General features: G+C 37.6%; 2 protein-coding genes across 2 annotated transcripts in view; one reads left to right on the forward strand and one right to left on the reverse strand.

Annotated features, from left to right (window-relative positions):
* tg (thyroglobulin) overlaps nucleotides 1–15,654 on the forward strand; it is a 46,699-nt gene that overhangs the window by 24,055 nt on the left and 6,990 nt on the right. The window contains 10 exon segments of the mRNA XM_072679484.1: nucleotides 3,008–3,119; nucleotides 3,416–3,495; nucleotides 4,005–4,142; nucleotides 5,063–5,128; nucleotides 5,584–5,718; nucleotides 6,313–6,477; nucleotides 7,030–7,234; nucleotides 7,345–7,432; nucleotides 8,159–8,297; nucleotides 8,960–9,156. Of these exon segments, the coding sequence (XP_072535585.1) occupies nucleotides 3,008–3,119; nucleotides 3,416–3,495; nucleotides 4,005–4,142; nucleotides 5,063–5,128; nucleotides 5,584–5,718; nucleotides 6,313–6,477; nucleotides 7,030–7,234; nucleotides 7,345–7,432; nucleotides 8,159–8,297; nucleotides 8,960–9,156 (1,325 nt within the window).
* Nucleotides 7,684–15,158, reverse strand: sla1b (Src like adaptor 1b). Its single transcript, XM_072679485.1, has 7 exons — nucleotides 14,900–15,158; nucleotides 13,717–13,816; nucleotides 11,830–11,916; nucleotides 11,574–11,671; nucleotides 11,351–11,482; nucleotides 11,129–11,258; nucleotides 7,684–9,726 (listed from the first exon to the last, which is right to left on the reverse strand). Exons 1-7 carry the CDS (start codon nucleotides 14,979–14,981, stop codon nucleotides 9,501–9,503), a joined length of 855 nt encoding a protein of 284 aa, XP_072535586.1. The 5' UTR covers nucleotides 14,982–15,158; the 3' UTR covers nucleotides 7,684–9,500.

A 15,654-nucleotide genomic window follows, 5' to 3' on the forward strand; every position in this document is an offset into this window, starting at 1 on the left:
AAATCCATTTGCAGAACAAATGAAAATAACATTTTTTCATCCACATAAAACTATGTTCCAATATAAAGAAACATTTAATAGAAGAGAGGTTTGTTGGATTATCATCAGAAGATCCTATGACAAGTCATTTTGGTAATTTGGCTGTATTATCATGTACACTATATGTCAAAATGTATCAGCTACTTTAGTTGCACTCTTTACTGGCACAGACACACATTGCTTGTCTCGTCTCTATAGAGAAGTAGTGGCAATAGAACAGGACTCTCTGGAGCAGATAAACAAGCAACCTATTGGCACCTTGCAGTTGAACTGTGTTCTCTAGAATGATGGCCAATACATTTCAGATGAGATGAGGTGGGGTGGGGATCATCCAAAATGTTAATTTCACTAATGCTCTTTGTCGCTAAATGCAATCAAATCCTTACAGCAATAATAAATTCATTTACAATAAATACCCTTGATTTCAGAATTAAGAAAGAAATAAAGAATGCGTAGGTGTCCCAATACTTTTCCACAATGTACCTCCCTGTTACGTACAGTAATCATTCCCTTCCATTTCTGTAATGTCTTAGTTTTGTCTCCATGGAAAGAAGTCAGAATTACATAACGGTGCTCAGGCAGCTGTGGAGTAGTAACGTTTTCCTGCCCATCTGCAATGGTTCTGAACACCAAGCATTTTGAAGCCACGTGGCGATGTTCTGGTGTACACCTGATTTATAGCATTTGCACTGGGCTGTGAAGCTCCCTCAGGTTACTCCGTCTAGTCTGCCATGTGACTTCATTTCTCTGCCAATGCACAGTCTTAGTAAACGTAAAGGTAACTAGGAACAGGTTTCTTATTGACAACAGATGGCAATTAAGACAAAGCTTGTTCATGTATTTTGTGCTCAAAATGCTGTTAAGTGCTAAATAGAGAATGCAGTGTGTGTTTAACTGTGTGTATTGCATTGTTTAAACACTGTATTGTCCTGGCCCTCACATGTAAACCTAGGCACACCTTTATACCAAGATTACAAAAGCTCAGCCGTTTTCTTAGCCGTCTTTTCCAGAGCAGGCATGGTATATTTCATTGGCCTATTAAATAATCCACACCAGAAAGCGGCTAACATAAACTCCTCACATGTGGTCTGTCTGCTGTTGACTTTGATAGGTGGAAAATGATGCTTCCTGTGAGCAAAGCCTCCTCAGGGGGCTTCTCAAGGATCGCTGAGCCAGCGTTATGCCTTTCTCCTCCCTGGAAATCAAAGACTCTTTTTACAATTAGAGCACTTTTGCTCCTTCACTGGCTTTACTGTGAGTTTTCTCCCTGTTGGAAAGCATGTCCTGTCTCCAGGTCAAGACCAAATGCAGGAAGTCTTTATTGCCTAGCTCCCAACAGTCCCTTATTGGATTTCACATTGGATCTTCTTTGCATCTTTGCAGTTAAAATGCATAAAATGAATAGGTCTCATGTTAGTACTCTTTGTTTAAAGGTGCCAAAACATATGTGACTTTCATTGGGGTGAGAATGGCTCAGATGTTGCTTAACAAGCCTATTTACAACCCTATTATTGTCTCTGGATGAAACACACTGAATTTCCTTTTTACGGAAAGTTAGTTAAAAAAACCTATAAGCTCTGCTTTTATGAGCTGGTTAACAGCATCAGCGAAGGCTTGCAGAACCCACATGTTATAGTGCAGTTTCAAAACTGTTACAAAAACACGGTAATTACTCCAGAGTCTTACCTCAGTGTGACTGTCCTCTCATTTGTTCTTCTCAACGAGATTGGCTTTCTTCCCACTCGCTTCCCTGGGTTTGACTTATGTCAATGTAAAGTCTTATGTATTGTACTTTCTCTTCTGAGTGTGTTTAGCTCCAGGCTGGTTCGGCTGAGGTAGTCCAGTCTATTTATGAGGGAGCAGACGATGGAGTGAAGTGATGGTAGAAGTAATTTGGCTAGTGTTAGCCTAGCGCTGAGCTCCCCCTGGCTTTCGCTTCATCATGCGCCGAGTTTGAGTTACCCTTCTGCAGGCACTGGCTCAGGGAGAGTTGTGATCACAAGGCCTGGTTCACATAGCAAACCATATTCCCATAACTTGCAGTCTAGAGTCTGGTGTGATGTTCTGCTGTCTAGTGTCAACAACACCATATCCTCCCATCTCCATCGCTTTTTGCTGTTTTGCCAGCTTTGATGATGACTTTTGCCAGTGGGCTGGTTTTATATACATTTTAGGGGTGTAAATATAACGAGTCAAGACTGTTATGTAATAGTTTTGAGGTTTTAGAATTGGCCTTGGTTTGGCCTTGGTTTTGGTAATGCTGAATTTTCTTTTCAGTGAAGAGATTACAGTGTTTGGGGCTCACAGTGAGTCAGTTCAAAATATGACATAAAATATAATACATGTGTAAACATTATATTATTTGCTTGATTATTTGTTTATTTTTTGTGTTGTGTCTTTTGGAGGTCTGAAATTTCAAGCACTAGGGGCTTTGACTCCTGATACAGGGAAAACCAAGTGTCTGTGGACTGAATTGTTCTCCTTATGGTGAATGTGCATTTAAAATAGTTTCCAGTCTAGCACTGGCACTGGCACTGCTAATACAGCTCTGAGCACTATTCCATTATATCATTCTAATGGCATGTTTACATACACGAACTTGTGGAAAGCTTTGTGGTTTCATATCTTTTCTCTATGCAGCATTTTTAATACCATATTCACTCTCATCACTCTCATCAACTTTTCTTTTCCACCCTCAGCAGTTCTTTTCTCCAAACTCTCAGGCTGTTTTTTTTTTCTTTTTTGTCCTTTAGTGAACTCTCAGTTTGAGTGATTGTAATCAGTGCATCTGGTGATCATACATTCTAAACTATTTATTTTAATGGAAACAATATGGCTTCCCTTTATTCTTCAATTTCCAGTGATTATTATCTAAAGCATACATTGGAGAGAATTCATTTGGTTATTCAACAACATACAATGAATAGTTCTTGGAAAAGAAACTTGTTTTCCGTCTCTCTCCATGCAGTTGATCTGTCCGGCAGTGTGGAGAGCTTCTATAGCCGAGTGCCGTTTAAAAAGATGGTGTCTTATTCCGTGCGCAGCAGAGTAAGCCTGTCCAGCAAGCCTATTACTGAAGGGTAAGTAAGTATTGCATGTCACTTGAGAGTTGTAACACAGTGTTTGGAGTACAGGGAGATTGCAGTGTAAGTTACTGGCCCCCTGACCACAATGACAACCCGACCTTACTTAAGCAGGTAATTATGCACAAGGTCTTGCGTTTGATCTGAAATTTCCTGATCAAGTAATCTGTCACGATCACAGCTTACAGTCAAAGCCTCTGCGTACCCCAACCACATATCCTCTTTTGTGGTGCTTGACTGGGCTAGTTGATAATTATTTCCTCTCTGCTGCTAACTGTCGCTGTGTTGAACAGGTTTTTTGAGTGTGAGAGGCGCTGTGATGAAGACCCGTGCTGTAGGGGAATCGGATACGTCAGAGATACTGGAGCTGCTGGTAGGAGCATGTGGTTGAATACTTAAATAACCTTTTGTACCCTTAACATTAGTACATATACACTCATTAAAAAAAAAAAAAAAAAAAAAAAAAAAATATATATATATATATATATATATATATATATATATATATATATATATATATATATATATATATATATATGTATATATATATGTATATATATATATATATATATATATGTATATATATATATATGTATATATATATGTATATATATATATATATATATATATATATATATATGTATATATGCTTTTTAATGCCATAGAAGTAAATGAACAATGCCACTTGATGTAAGTTCTTTACCAATTAATAGGTTCACATATATTACAACTATCATAAACATGCTTCTTTAAGGAACCAAAAGTAGATCTTTCAAGGTATCATCCAAAGAACCATTTAAAGCACATTCACTCTTTAAAGCCTATTACTCACTGATGAACTGCAGCTACTGTACATGTCTCTTTTCTCCCCTCTAGTCGCAGATGTATTGTGTTTGACTCTGAATAGTCTGGGCATTCAGACATGTGGGGAAGAGGACAGCACTGAGTGGAGAGTGCAGGACTGCTCCCCCTCTAAAGTGCAGACTGGGCTCTACCCCTTTGGCTGGTATGAGAAACCAGGTAAGTGTGAGACGAGCAATGAGAGCAGACAGGTCTACATAAGTGGCCACATACACCTTACTCTGTAGATACTGGTATGGTGGTGAAGTGACTGGGTTTTTTTTAAACTACAAGCTACTGTTTAAAAGTGTGGATTGCTTGTCATATTTCAACATTTTCAATAGTAAATTAAAACATGTAGATTGCAAAACTATTAACCAGACATCAGAAGGTACTTGTATTTTTTTATTCGGTGTTTCACTCATGATATTATACAGTTTTTACAGTAATACTACTGTAATAATCTCTGTGTACAAATTTATAATGATTTCTAATGTATATGAGATATTCTAATGTCTTGGTATTTCAAAGATTAATTTATTTATTCACCTTTTTTACAGCTTCACACAACCATTGGTTTTATACTGTTAATAGAGTTTGACATTTCGTGTTGTGATTTGTGTATACAAATATATACAAAATATGTTTACACTTGGTCATCTCATGCGTCTTGAGTATCAGGATTAAATCCTCGTAAGCCACATACAAAATACTAGTGTAAACACCCAAGCTTCATTTGCAAATATTGGATTCAAATCCAATCACTACAACCACTTCAAGAGGTGGTCTAAGACACATTTGAGCCAAAATGTAAACCCCTCCTAGTACAATTGAAACACCAGTAATATTTGCCACACAACAAGCTAATTTGCATATACAACCCAGTGTGAATGCATATGGCTAAGATTTTACCCACATGCAAGTACACTGGGTTGTATATGCAAAAACATACTATATACTACTACATACTGCTAGTCACTTGCAGTGATCATGTGTAAACAAGGTCTAAATGTATCTGAATGTGTGTATGTAATATACACCGGTACATGTGATTTTAAATTGATATCATTTACTTTACAAATATGTATTTGTATTTCCAGTGAATCAGTGGACAAAAAGTCCAGATATTTGTCCTTCGTTTAAACTTCAAGCTCCTGCAAAAAATGGTAAGAGCATCATTGTTTTTTAACTGGAGGCTCATTGACTTTCATCTGATATAGATTACAAACACTAGATGTGCAAATGTAAGTTAGTCATTTCCTTATTATAAATTTGTTTTGCACAGTAATGAAGGTAAATCTCCTCTTTCTTAGTCCATGCCCAATTCTGCGTCTTCGTCACCAATCCCATTTGACTTATACAGTATATCAGATCTTTTGGGGTAGAATACTGTAATGTTCTTATATAACAGGGGTGGAAAACTCTGGTCCTGAAGGGCCTGGTTTCTGCTCAGTTTAATAATTTGCCTGCTCAGTCAAGCGCACCTGATTCAGCAGCTATTGGTATTTGTTTATTTGGTATTGGTTTATTTGGTGGGCTAGAGCAGGGGAATCATCAAACTGTGCGTTTGTCTTTCAAGGCTTATACTGTAACTTTGTTTTATGTTGATCATTTATTACAGTTAATTTAAAGGACTGGAAACTGTTGGATGCATCATCTATTCTGGTGGACTCGTCTGTCTCTGCATTTGACATCGTTCACATCAGTAAAGACATTGCAAAGGATTTGGATAGAGTGCGTGATTGGTGCCTGGCTGGTAAGAGTTTCTTTTTATCTTTATAAATATCAGCACACAAATATTTCTAGTAATCTGTGAATTAAATAATACTTGTTAATGTACAGTTTACCAATTTACTTGGTTGGAAAACTGAGCTAGGCTACAATGTCAAGGACAAAACATGGTTTAGGATATGCAAAGCCACTTCTTTTTAGTTAATGAGCTGAGAGGGTTAATATAACGTTATACTGTATATATTCTGTAAAAATACAGCGAAAGAGTTTTATGCACATTTGTGCGCACACTAATCATTACACCCTAAACCTAAACCTAGTAATCCATATAAGGAACCCTAAGGGAAAAGAACAGTATTAATAGTTCCCTCAGTGGTCACATGGTGTCCAGATCCTAATTCAGCACAGCATCCCCAAATCATCACACTACCACCACCATGCTTCACAGTTGAAAGGAGGTTTTAAATACAAATAAAATAAAAAACATTTAAAATACACATGGGCCATATTATTAATACATACATAAGTACTTAGATATGTATAATGCAAATGCCACATCTACAGATTTCATAAATACAAGCCTGTATGTGTTTGATTGTAACTCTTTCCTTTTCTGCAGCCTGTGAGGGGGATCACTCGTGTTCTGCTGTATCAGTGGCCAGTAGAGAATCAGCAGTGCGATGTGTGATGTATCCAGACAATCATATCTGCCTACCCTTATCCAGAGGCCAGCACTGTGTCTTCCTCACTAAAGAACCTGCCCAATATGTATACCTTAAAACAGGTGAGAAAATGTCTGGACTGTAAACATGATTCTTTATGTGACAATTTTATTGTGTAAAATAATGACTCGTTATAATATTATGCAATACAGTTAAACTCAGTAGTGTGCATACAGTACAACTGATGCACCCAGCCAACAAATTAACAATTCTCTTTGAATTCATCATAAATGTTTGATTAAACATTTATTAAACTTTGAAAATTATAATCCTTAAGAGGGGACTATCATTTTATTGTTTTAACTAATTGTTGTATCATATATATATATATATATATATATATATATATATATATATATATATATATACATACCCATGCACAGTGTCAAATTCTCCATTGTCGATTAGCTGAGGTACTGCAGAAAGACAAATATTCTAATCACTGCAGTGATTCTCAAAAATAGGCAAATAAAATAAATAGCCGTTTGTTTACTGAACCTCTGTTTAGCACTATAATGCACCACACCCACTCTTCCTTGTAAAATCCTTCTCAACAAACAGCTCAGAAACTCTCAGATTAATGTTTTGGCTTTAAAGGATTTTATGTGTTTAAGTTTTGAAGCCAGAGCTGACCACAGTATCCATCCCTGGCCATGGAACACTCCTTGGTGAAAACGAGGTGAAGGTGATTGGTGCAGACAGCAAGAGCGTGACCTATTTCCTGGGTGTACCGTATGCTCGTCCTCCAGTCGATCAGCTCCGCTTCAGCCCTCCACAGCCAGCTGACTGGACAGGCACCTGGAACGCCACATTTGCTCGGTCTGTATTTCCTTCATGTCCCTGTACAACTCATTCATTTTTGTGTTTTGTGATTGGCTGGTGGTTTGGTTATTGATGTTGAAATATTTGATTGAAATGAATGGTTTTAGACCCAGTTGTCTTCAACCTGGTGATACCACCGTTTCACGCTCCAGTGAGGACTGTCTCTACCTGAATATATTTGTACCCGGCAGTGTGGTATGTCCTATATTAGTTTAATACTAATCCATTATACTATCCATATAACAATGCACAGTGAGTATAAGACCAGTTAAAGGTGAATCAATGAGTCATTAGTGTGAATATTTACATAATTTTTAAATCTTATACATTATGTTGCAGATGCTCTTTTTCAGTCACCTACTATGGTAGGTAAATGTACGTTAGGAGTCTTGCCCAAGAAGAGTGTCCATATTGGCCAGTTGTGCAATTTTTATATAAAACCTTTATTGTTCTGTTGATAAAGGAGTGGTGTTAACCACTACATTTACATTTAAGGCCTTTAGCAGACACTCTTATCCAGAGTGACTTACAAAAGTGCTTCACTGTTTACACAGAAAATACCCTTACCCTTAGTTAGCTTGTATCTTCTAGGATCCAAAAGATACCAAAGTGATACTTAAGTGAGTTGAAATATATGTAAAAAAATACCCAACATTAGGATACTGCATCACCTCATATGATGTCAATTTGGCAGCTAAATTATTAGTTATAAAAATAATTAAAAATTCTGATTTCAGCACAGTAAAAGTTCTATTTTCTTTATTGGAGGCTGGCAACACTTTACTAGAAAATGCAGTTCAGGGCAATCACATGAGCAGGACTGGAAACACTTCCCATACCATATATTAACATCACATCAACTCATCCTGATTGCATCCTGATGATCATTGTACCAAACCAGTTGTTGTGTTTATCTAACAGAAGCAGGCTGCATCAGTTCTTGTGTTTTTCCACAATTCTGTCTCTGGTCTTCTGGATGGCTCTTATCTCGCTGCCGAAGGAAACATCATTGTGGTTACAGTGAACTTCAGGGTAGCTGCTTTTGGATTCCTTAGCACAGGTACTGAACACTCCGGCATACACTCTTTATTATCTTCACTTATTATTCATGGCATTTGTTTTAGTTAGTTTAATTAGTAAGAAGGCAGTCGGCTGTAGACAATACTAATTAAACATAAATAGGAAATAATTTGAGTTGTTCAGATATGTTTCCGAGAGCACTTGGTGAAGAGTTCTTATTACTGTCAAACAGCCTTTAAATAAGAACAACTTAATGGTTACTTTGCCAGCTTGTAGTATGTGTTGGTCCATTTACCAAGACAAGTATTAAACCTAGGCCTGGACAACACTTCAGTTTGAAAGGAGATTTTTCATTGAAAAGAAAATAACTTAACTTAATCACTGTCTGTGAAACCAACCCTATGTTGAACAGTGTCCCAAACAGATTTGTAATTAGTGAATTCAGCTAATTCTCAGGTGTACCAATTGCTAACACAATTGCACAATTGCTAACACAATTGTGTGTTAATTTACACACAAACACAGCCTGTATATTTAAAAAACTGTTGAATGCATAGTGTACATCTGCTGTTGCTATTGCAGTATTAAGGATGGCTGTTTGGGAATTGACTACCATGTACATTACTTAGAAGCGTGCAGCCAGCATCGATTAAGTGAACACCTGGTCAGCCAGTGTTATAGTTTATGGTTGTATGGTTGCAGGTTCCGGCTCTCTTCCTGAGAACTATGGGCTGCAAGACCAGGCAGCAGCAATTGGGTGGGTACAGAAGAACATCGCACTTTTCGGTGGAGATCCCACCAAGGTGACAGTTGGAGCAGACAGAAACGGTGCCGACCTTGCCAGCCTTCATCTGTCCTCGTCCCTATCCTCATCTCTCTTCCATCAGGCTCTGCTCATGGTAAGAACTGAAAGTGCATCTGTCTGATTCATGGGGAGAGGATGTGCCAGAACGGGAAATAAATGTCTTGGTCTTTTCATGGTTGAAGAGAACATAGAAAATGCATAGTGAAGTCCATATGTGGTACTAAAATATGAGCAATGAAAGTCAGAGCGTGACCCGCCTTTTGCAAGCTCTGATATGTTGCCGTTTGCCTACTTTCTCAGGACGTCTGTAAGGTTAGTTAGTTTACCAGGATGTTACCCTAGAACAAAATATATTACCTTGGAATAGGTCCGTTTGAGTTGGATCATGGTCCAGTCACTCAAATACAAAGCATAATAACCTCTTTCTGTGATTATTTGTTACACAACTGCCTGATAGCTCTCTTCCTCTGTAGCAGTACTGTTGATTTGTTGGCTAAATGGCAAGTAGATGGATCTCCATTTCTTCCTCTTCCAGCTGGGCTTCCTTTTCTCTTGGATGCCAGCCAATGAGATATAGGTAGACACACTGTTTTGGACCCCATAACTGATGCCAGAGTCTCTGCGTGAAGCGGGGTCACCGGTATTCTGCTGGACATGCTCTGTGCTGTGGAGGGGTTAGCACAAAGCACAGTTAGCAGACTGTTTAGATGGAGCTGAGAGATCACAGGCTCATTTAAAGCAGATTGATAGTGTATGTTTAGAGTTACTGGTTTAGCTACTTTAAAAACAGAAACCATTGGATGGTCTTTGCAAAATTACTTTTTGTGACCTAAATCAATAATTTCTCCCTTATATTGATGAAATCATAACATTCTCGACATCTGTTTTAATATGAGGATGAAACATTGTTTAATTATGATTTTAAAATGAAAGAATTTTGTTATTTGTGTTATTTTCATGTCATACTTACTCTAGTTAAAAAAGAAAAAGAAAAATGTGATTATAAAATCTTGTAGAAAAAAAAAATGTCTAAACAGTCTGTCTAAATTTAATGTGATCTACTTTTGTTTCCTGTGGGTTTTTTTTTTTTTTTTTTTTCGCAAATCAGCAACAGTAGGTTATACAATGTACAAGTTATAAGAGAGAAATGTCAAACAGTGAAAGTGAAAAACATTCGAGGAGTGGACTGAAAAATCTTCACGAACCACAAGCCAAAGTGTTTAATTTGGAATGAAACTGTGGTCATTGTGAAGAGTGGTAACGTGAGGCACCACTATGACACCAAACATAAACCCACAAATCAACCAGTTTATCATGTGAAGCCACACAGCATGCTAATATATTATCAAATGAACACTGGAAACAGTGTCTCCTTTTGTTTTGAGTTGGGGAACAGACTGGGTAACAGAAACAAGGTGTCCTTTCTCCTGCTATGTTGCAGTGTTTTTCTTTGTGCATACACTATATGTTTAGATGTTTGTGGACACCACTTCAGTGCATTGAGCTGTGAAGCAGTAGAACTGTGTTCTCTGGATTGATGGTGGTCATCTAACATCCTGACATGACTAATGCTTGTCACTAAATACAATCAAATCCTCACAGCAGTGCTCCAAAATCTAGTAGAAAGCCTTCCCTGGACAGTGCACAGTCACAAAAGCAGCCCCCATACTGTGGTCATCTTAAATGCGTGTAAATGAATGAGCTATTTTGGCCATGTACTAGATGTACAGATCAGAAATTTGATACATCAGACAGCAGTGATTTTTTTTAAATTTTTTATATGCAGTGGCATGCAGTATTACCTTTATACTGCCCAACCCTATACTTGTCTCAGTCGAACTGTCCATTTTATAAATAAATAATAATTGCTGTGATGAGGGTAATGAGCTTAACGCTGCAATGGGCATTTCATAACCGCAGAATTGTGATAATATGTAGTCAGAGCCCTTATCTAAATTAATGTAAAAAGTCAGAAACTGACCGTATAATATGTCATTCATGTAATAAAGTGGGTATGTAGACTTAGGTAGCAGCAAACAGATCAAGGATATAGAGGAGTTCTTTACCTGTGTGCTGCTGCCCAGTTGAAGTTGTGTGGTCTTCCAATTCGAGCAGGCTGAGATAGCAGGCTCTGGGATGGGTCAGGAGCAGCCAAACAAGGACCGGTGAGAACACAGCACAGCCCATCCGCTATGTCTGTGTGAAATTAAAAAGACTGCATGGGTCTGGATCAGACTAGATGGTAGTCCTGCAGAAAATTGGTAGAAATGCTACCAAGGTATGGGTACCTGAGTAGTGGCTGACCAGGTCCTCTAGGCACTGGAAAGTGAGGCGTGGGGAGATGAAGTACCAGTTGTTTGGCAGCCGATATATCCGGTAATGCATTATGACCCTGTGGCGCACTGACAAGGCGTACATTCCTACAGGTTCAAGATCCAAACCAAACTCTTCAGATAACATAGCAAGACACACTGCTGTTTCAGGTAAAAGCATTATCACTTGCGTTCTCACCTCTTGTGCTGACTCTGATCATGAAAGACCCGACTCTGTTGCCAGGCAGATGAAGTAGCTCCTCCGCTTTTTCCCTCTCAACTCCCTCAAACAACCACCTGAAACCATGAGGAGAACATCATGTATAGCTTGTAATATCACACTCAGTGAATGACTCTTCAAAGAAATACTTGAGAGTCTTCAGCCTCCAAGAGTTAACAGTCTGTGGATGACTTTAACTAATAATTACTGCCAGTAGGTAAAGTTTAGCACTCACCCATGGTAAACCTTGGCTGCATTACAGTGTGGGATATAGTTTTCCTCTCTTGTCTGCATAGAGTAAACCTTCCACCAGTACCCCTCACTGGAAGAAGAGGGGTAGAGAGAAAGAGAGAGAGAGAGCATGAAGGTTGTGGCTCATGGCGTGTTAATATTTCCATGTACTTATTACAGAGGACTCACATTAGAGAACTTGATTAGCTTATGAGGAGAAATCAACAATTATAGGTCAAAATTGTTGTCCTGGTAATAAACATTGGATCTGAATGTATGGCCATTCTTGGGAGTATAATAACAGCCTGTATTGCTTGGACAACAATAATACATTCTACAACAGGTTTGGGAGGCCATTTAATGATAGCTCTATTTAGCACATTTATTTAGTGTCCAGTGAATAAAATATAAATCCTGCCTATAACTGTGTGCTAATGAGCAAACAGGTTCTCAAACAAATACTAAATGTGTTGTTAAGTGTGCTGTGAACATGATAAGCAATATTTTCATTTTCATTTACAATTTACAATATATGGACAGTTTGATAAAAAAAACTGTGTTTGTTTTCTTTTTTTATTTAGAATAATTAAATATTTCTATAGTCCAATGTCTGAAGATTCTTAACAATTAAAAATATTGCTCTTTAAAATGAGATTATTGTATTACTATGCATTATGTTATATTATCATTATATCAGTGGCATAAAATGGTCCCAGAATGTCAATAATACTTTATCACAATTGTTTCTGGGACAGTATATCATTAAAAAAATGTGTTATCTTGACAGGCCTACTGTCACACAAAAACCTTGTATCTCCAAAACAGTATCTTTACAGAAAACAAAATCCAAACTTTCAATGAAAGTCAATGTTGAAAGATTTTTATTCCAAGTCATTTTGAAGCATTTCTATTGGTATATTTATTATGAGTGACAACTCTGATTGACAAATGAGTGACAAATGTTTCTCTTAGACAAGTCAAAAATGTAGAACTCGCAGCTCGAAATTAACTTAATTTTTTTTATCAAAGGTTACCAATTGCCATCATAGAGTGCCATTGTTCAGCAAACTTTTATGTTTTCTGAATTGGACGCTATTAAACTTGTCAGTCCCTGATGATTTGAATCAGTTGTCGTAGAGCAGAAAAATAACTACTAAACTGAGCTGGACACTGGCCCTCCAGAAGCAGAATTACTTCTTCTTTCAAGCTACTTTTTTTTCATCAGCTACTGTAATGCAGACTATGAGACTGCTGAGCTTTTTAGTGGGCCAAAATACTGCATGTCAAACATACTACAAGAGATCTGCAGTTGTAATAAAATATTGCCTTTTTGAATCTACATCTATAACCCTTTGTTAAAAACTTAACAGCTGGGCCAAGAGGCATGAAATCAGGTGTGGGATGGGTTGTGTAAAACAACAAATACATTAACTTAACTTTCATTGTATTGACGCTCATTAATGACACAGTGTTGAGTAAAATGCATTGAAGCAAGAGTAAACGTTTCCAAATATAGAGCTACATGAAGCGTAGATCCTTAAACAATTGACTTTAGGGCAACCGTAGAGTTTTCAAATCCTGTGCAGCTTTTTTTCCACTGATGTGCCAACCTGGTAATGAAATATAGCTGATGTGCTGATGTTTATCACCTTTAACTTTGTGGTAGCTCAAAGAAGCTTGCTCAGCAGTGTGTGATCAGAGTGCCATCAGTGTGTGAAAAACTCTTGGTGGGGCAGGATGCCATGTCAGAATGAGCATTTTAAGTCAGACTATTCATTAAAAAAACATAATGAATTATTATAAGTCTTGTTTCTTTGTTTTTTGGGAGTTGGGATCCATCATATTACTAAAACTGTTCCTCAACATAATGTGAAAGAATGCTAGTGCTTACTCTGCTAGGAGTCTCAGCCAGTCTCCTGTGTGGAAAAGGGGCTCACACACATCAGGAGGAGGGTAATCACTCAACACCACTGCTGCCTCTTTCTCACTCACTGTAACAAGAGAAGTAGAACCATATTAACACCATATTAAGACTCTGGGTTTTCAAGTAGACAGTGCTGTAGACAATCATTTTCAGTGGACTGAATCACTGTACATGTGCACTTCGGTTTCTGATATAAGTGCGTTTTGCAGCTTTAACTTAGTACAGAAAAAGCATTATAGCAATATTGCCCATGCCAAGAGACTGTGCTACAGATGAAATGGACAGAGATTAGGCTGAAAACCCTCAAGTATTCCTTTGAAGAGTAATTCACCGAAAGGCCCTTTAGAGAACCAAGCCTTGATCCTTTATGGAATTGCTCAGAAGAACACTTCAACTTTAAAGAGTGAGTAGTAAAGTTAGTAAAAGTGCTGTTTATTAAAATCAACAGTATGTTTGGATGGAACCTGGTTTGAGCTGGTACATCTGTCCAATAACCCTAAAGCCACGTTATCCATATCAAATGCGTATGGAGTAAACAGGAAGCATCGTCTCAAAGTTCCCTTTCCAAATCAGATAATACATTCGTTTTTGTCAAGTCATCAACTGGTGAGTTCACATCAGTTTTGATGGTTCTCTCGCATTACCTTTGGTTAATAGATCAGTTTTGATAAAGAGTAAACAATCATTCAAGTTAACTAGTGTGTTTAGGGTGAGTAAACACCGGCCTTTTCTTTACTTTTCTGACTTGTTTACCTTCAAAATAATATAAAAAATGAGGCTATTTTGGAATTTTTGAGGAATGAAAGTAAGTATCTACATTTCTACACCTCCTAAAATAAAGGCGCAACAAATACTTTAAGCAATGCCTGACATGCCACAGCATAAAGAAAAGAGATGTGTGTGAAGAACCTTTTAAAGTTGATGTGAATGTTCTGTACCAATACAAAGCTTCTTCACGTCTTTTCTGGTTCTATATGGAGCCAAAAAGGGTTCTTGGATGCGAGACAAATGGAATTGAGGAAAGTCTTGTTGGTTCTACATGTAGTGCAAGAATCGTAACAGTAAAAATAAATGAATGCTGACCTTGTGAGCTTTGTAATATGTCAGCTGTTTAGAAACAGAGTGTAGGATTTGTCAGTAAAAGTATTACCTCTTGACGGTAGTAGATCAGCATCAGCAGTAGTTTGGATGAAGTTCTCCGTAGACTTCAGACTTGCCTGTGTGTTACCCATCACTTTATTGTCCTCTCAACATGCCAACTAAAGAGTGATCGCTGTATCTACACGCTTCATATCCCAGTCGTACACAGTCCCGCTTAGTGGTCTCTCCTCTTTTGGTTTGAGCTGCAGGGCACTTTACTGATTCTGACGGCTGATTTGTTTTCCCTAGCGTCCTGTAGATAAGTGTTGATTTTATAAGCGACCCGTCAGAATGGGGAAGTTATGTTTCTCACCACATTTTCCACTCCAGAAATGAACAAAATAGGAAGTGCTGATAGGGCTGTCTGAAACATGCAAATTCATTTACTTCACTGCTGGGAACAAGAAAGTCTGTAAATAGCTGGTAATAAATAAGTATGCATAAAAAAAGAATTGAATATTATTATTCAGTGGATCATTTTTAAAACTGTTGTCATACTATCACATGTGTCTGCTTCATATTATGCTCTGTTTTTAACATATGGTGAAATACTAGAGGTTTGAGGAATGATAGGGTTTCAGAATTGAGTTTGTCTCGTGTTTCACGGCTTTTGCTCTGTTTTGTGCTGCTTTTAGATTAAACTGGGAAATATTGTTCTTATTGTTCTTGATTATTTAGAAACACCAGAGACAGGTTAAAAGTTTTGATGTACATTAACCCCTAAACTTTGTTTTTCGCACAAAAAACAAAATTGCCATTTGGATT

Source organism: Salminus brasiliensis, chromosome 5, assembly GCF_030463535.1.
Source record: "Salminus brasiliensis chromosome 5, fSalBra1.hap2, whole genome shotgun sequence".
NCBI classification, from domain to species: Eukaryota; Metazoa; Chordata; class Actinopteri; order Characiformes; family Bryconidae; genus Salminus; species Salminus brasiliensis.

Coding starts and splice junctions, on each gene's coding strand:
- sla1b (XM_072679485.1), bottom strand. CDS start 14,981: ATGGGTAACACACAGGCAAGTCTGAAGTCTACGGAGAACTTCATCCAA. Junction 11,672..11,829: donor GCAGCCAAGGTTTACCATGG/GTGAGTGCTAAA, acceptor TCATGGTTTCAG/GTGGTTGTTTGAGGGAGTTG. Junction 11,483..11,573: donor GATCAGAGTCAGCACAAGAG/GTGAGAACGCAA, acceptor TTGAACCTGTAG/GAATGTACGCCTTGTCAGTG.